Source organism: Nicotiana tabacum, chromosome 15, assembly GCF_000715075.1.
Source record: "Nicotiana tabacum cultivar K326 chromosome 15, ASM71507v2, whole genome shotgun sequence".
NCBI lineage: Eukaryota > Viridiplantae > Streptophyta > Magnoliopsida > Solanales > Solanaceae > Nicotiana > Nicotiana tabacum.
The window spans coordinates 84,424,720-84,429,487 of NC_134094.1; the positions used below are offsets into that span (position 1 = coordinate 84,424,720).

Consider the following 4,768-nt stretch of genomic DNA (forward strand, 5'->3'; position numbering starts at 1 on the left):
AAATATGTCTAGTACTAATAACTTGATCAAATATAGCATTGCATAAGGCATAACCCAGAGGTTGCATAATAGACACTAGGTCCATCAATAAACTAGCTACTTGGTTGCGTAATAGATTCAAGGTCGCGTTTAATAACTTCAACAAATTTAACATTCATCATTACAACATTACATGATCCAAAATACTTCCAACAAAACAAACTTACAATAATTAAACTATTCCTACCAATAACAAACCAATGTTCTCCTTCTCACTTCATCATCCAAACTGCCACAAATCCGACAACGACGTTCAAGAGCATTACCCACTTATTGAGCCTCCTTTCATTCATCTTAATTATCCTTCCAACTGTACAATTTACATGAATATTCCCTCTCTCCAGTTCAATCCCTCCATTATCATCATCATCATCTTCCTCATGAACATCCATTGCAATATATTTTTAAGTTCAGCTATCTTCATCTGCAGAACGATCTTTTCACACTTAAGAGCGTCTTTTTCACACTTCAAACTACTGATAAGGTCAGCAATCAATTGTGGTAACATTAATTATGAATAGTGGTAGTAATATAATAATTAATGGTCATTTGAAACAGGACGAGGCAACTATGATTAATCAGATCCACCAAATAGGTTTCTAAGATTAGGAAGTGGAAGATAATTGATTGAATGTTTTTTCCACAAAGGAGATTTGGTATTGTATTTTGGAGTAAAATGAGCTAAAATATCAAAAATTAAAGAAGGTGGGCGAATTTTGACTTTTAGAAAAATAATGATGCAATTAGATATTTAGTGACTTGACTGAAAATGTTACTGATTCATTCACTGAATTAATGAGATGCATTATTACCTTAATTAATAGTATAAAACAACTACAGACCGAATTGACTATAGTGTTTCCTCAACCTTCAGACTTCAGAGAGTAGAGACTCTGAGAGTGAGAGGCGAAGCGAGAGGGAGAGGCGAGACTAGAGAGGGTCGGGTTTTGACTTCTGAGATATGAGGGAAATTAGAAATTGAGAATTTTAGATTTTAGGGTTTCTAATTTCTAATAGAGTAAATTGTACTATACATCTTTTTTTCTATATTTAATACAGTGGTGACCGGGAAAAATAGAAAAGAAAAGGCATTTATTTTGGTGACCAACACTTGTTAATGGGAATTAACACTTGAAAGAAGTTATATCATTAGGATGGAAGTCATATAATAAAAAAAATAAAATATATATATATATATATATATATATATATATATATATATATATATATATATATATATATATATATATATATATATATATATATATATATATATATAACGGGTTAACGGTTTATCCGATAAGAAAATTGAATAATCCGCCCCCAAACCGATAAGCCGTTAACAATAAAATTTCAATCCGTTCCCCATCCGTTAAACCGATAAGCCGATACCAATAATCCATTAATCCACTTTTACAGTTCGATTTTCGGTTCCGGTTAGGTTTTTAACACCATTATGATCTACTATGTTGTTGCTTATTGGGTGCTTAGATTATTGTTTTATGTGTAAATGTGCTCATTCTAATTAATTTAACATAGATATTTCTGAGTATATGTTGTATCATTCAAATTTGGAAAACTATATTGATCACACTCCATTGTAAGTTTTAATTTTGTGTTTATTTTGTCAATATTTTTAAAGTCTACTCAAATTTACAATGTCCTCGATTAATTTCTGAACATGAAGGCGTTAAATGTTTTTGATGAGATGAATTAAAATATGTACAAGATAAACTTCCTTACTTCAAGAGTGGATCGCAGCGTCACTATTGATAAACATAATGACGTAATAGTGAATGCAAATTTTACTGTGCTCATAATTTTCTACAGTTATATTCTACTGAAAATGTATAACTTGAACAACAATACGCCCTAATAATAATGTCCCAACAACATTCTAGGATTACATTGTTAGGAAGCACGGGCAAGAATATCTAAGTATATAAATATAACCAAACTTACTAATTCGTTCGATTCCGTTACTTTCGCACTGCAGCTCTTATCTGTTAGCTGCATTTTGACAACCTCTACATACGTGTTATAAACTCATGCAGCCAACTCTTATATCAATCCACGTATCACTTTTATTCCACGTGGCCCCACCCACGTTCTCCTCCTCATCACTCTTCTTATATGAGACTCCCACAACGAACAGTTCTGTTCTCCGCAACTCATAATCAAGAAACTGAGAAGTTAAAAGCGTAGCAAAATAAAGAGAATATTTTAAAAAGGAATTTGAAGATGCAAGCAGCAAAGGAGAAAGCAGCTAATGTTGCCGCTTCGGCTAAGGCTGGCATGGAAAAAACCAAGGCAGTCGTCGGAGAGAAGGTTTTTTTCTTCATATATCTTTTCAGTATTTTTCTAATTATTCTTTTTTTTCCTAAAATTAATTTAAAATTTTAAGTTATGTGTATTAAAAATATATTAATTTTTTACCCATCAAAGTTAAGCATAACTTGCAACCGTGTAACAGTAGATAACTAATTAGTAAGTATGGAATTCAGAATTTAAGATCTATGCTTTAACCTTTAAGGTTTTAGCATTGAACTCATTGTATTTTCAAAGTTACGAGGTCATATTTATTGTTGATTGTTATTTTTGTGTCTTTCTACACATAAATTTATACGCCGTGTCGTATGTTGTATCTGGCCCTGAGCAAGCGTGATACGAGACGATAAGAGTACTAATTTGTTATAGCGGATTAGCGTAAAAAAAGTTTAGTGCGTTCAAATGTGTATAGTTTAGATTTTTATATATATATTTTTAACTTTTGTTGAACAGGCGGAGAAATTGACGACACGTGATCCAGTGGAAAAACAAATGGCGACCGAGAAAAAAGAAGAGAGGATCCATCAAGCGGAGATGGATAAGCTGGCGGCGCAGGAGCAGAACGCGGCCTCGAGACAAGCAGCCGCCACCGGAGGAACTACAGCTTATACTGCTAGCAGCGGTGGTGTGGCCCCCGGTCACACCACCGGGGCCCAAGGGACTACTACCGCGCCTACTGGGACAACAACGGGCGTGGTTGGGACACAGAACCCACCGGGGACCACTACTGGAACCGGAAGGGCTACGGTTCAAGGTCCTAATACTGGCGGGCAGCTTGGATCTACCACCGATTCTGCCTTTTAATTAGGATTGGAGGTGCTTTTGGAGCAGTTGCAATGAGTACTAGCTAAGAATAGTTACTAGTGAGTTTTTATTTTTCCTTGTTTTGGTAGATTAAAGTCCTTTTCTTTTCTGTAAGTTGTAAAATTAGTTTGTCGTGATCATGTCGTGTATCTATATTATGTAATACAGTACACGATAGTAGTTAGGAATAGGAAGGAAGATTGTTCGTGCTTTGGATTTAACTTCATTTTTATCTGTGTCATTTTTCATCCAAAAGTTAAGCTGCACTTTTAAATTACTACGTAATTAATTATATCAATCCGTAAGTTCTTTTCCTCTTCAAATGGGACTTCCAGCTCGACTCAGCTGTGTTTCATGATGTTCGTTCATCATTGTATGGTCATAATTTAAAAATTTACTCGAAAGAGCTATTCATACATGTAGTTAAGTAACTTGATCAAACATATTATTGTTGGCAAATCATAGTTCCCAGGGGATATAGCAAAATAAACTATAAGGTTATTTACTGACAAATTCAACAGGGTTAGGAAACAATTTTACATGTAGCAGGGCATTTTTCCATTGTGTAGTTAACTATGAATAAGAGAAACAAATGGAGGGGAAAAAGGTTTTTCTTATATTGAAAGAGGAAAACCCGAATAGTTTTGCTTTTTGTTTAACGCTAATATATAAGCAAATAAGCAATGGACTTGGGGAAAATGTTTTAGATAATTGTATTAGGTAAAATATGTCATGGCACGTGGCCACCCAAGAAGGGGACATGTGAAATCTAAGCCAGGAGGACAAAGATAACGTTAAACAGAATTGGCATTAAAGAAGGGCACGACCCTAGCTAGTACCTTCTTCATAGCTATAAATAATAAGCTCAATGATCATTGTAAGGGACATGAATTTTCTGGCTAACTTATACTACATTATATACAGAATTTTAATACAATTTTGCTTTCTCGCTCTTTGATCTCATCATTATCGTGCCCGGAAACCCCATTCTCGGACTCGTCAGCTCTGTCATTTCATCTACATTTTAAGGCTGAGTATTTTATATTTCATCAGTTATTTCGTTATTTTTTGGATCAAATTAATTCACTTGTCAAGAAACACAAATTCAACTGTACCGTTTTACAGGTAAATAGTTTGGCGCCCACCGTGGGGCCTAGACAGTCGTGCAATTAAATTGATCCTTGCCTTTTTTACTAACGCGTTTTGATCACTTTGTCTTAGCAAAAAATCACAAAAAATGGCAGATAACACTGTTAACGGCACACGCAACCCTGAAATTCAAGGGGAACAACCTCATTTAGAGGATTCAATCAGTGACACTCGCAATGAGGGGAACGACGCCACACCAGTACATGACAGACAGTACCCTCGACAGGTTCGGGAGGAAACTCTTGATGATGCTGATGAGGAGCATGTAGCGGATGCAATATGGGTCCTGCAAGAGCAATAGTCAATCATTCTAGGAAATCTCGCGCGACACGATCATGTTATGACGGAACTGAAGCAGGCGCTATCAGGTGCGTCAAATAATGCAAACAGGAGAGATCCAGTTCCTCCTGATGTTCCCGCGAACCAGACGACGCAGAGAATTGATAAT

General features: G+C 35.5%; 1 protein-coding gene across 1 annotated transcript; it reads left to right on the plus strand.

Annotated features, from left to right (window-relative positions):
- Nucleotides 1–2,184: 2,184 nt before the first annotated feature.
- On the plus strand, nucleotides 2,185–3,412 carry LOC107782373 (11 kDa late embryogenesis abundant protein-like). Its single transcript, XM_016603254.2, has 2 exons — nucleotides 2,185–2,367; nucleotides 2,821–3,412. Exons 1-2 carry the CDS (start codon nucleotides 2,281–2,283, stop codon nucleotides 3,169–3,171), a joined length of 438 nt encoding a protein of 145 aa, XP_016458740.1. The 5' UTR covers nucleotides 2,185–2,280; the 3' UTR covers nucleotides 3,172–3,412.
- The last annotated feature ends 1,356 nt before the right edge of the window (nucleotides 3,413–4,768 follow it).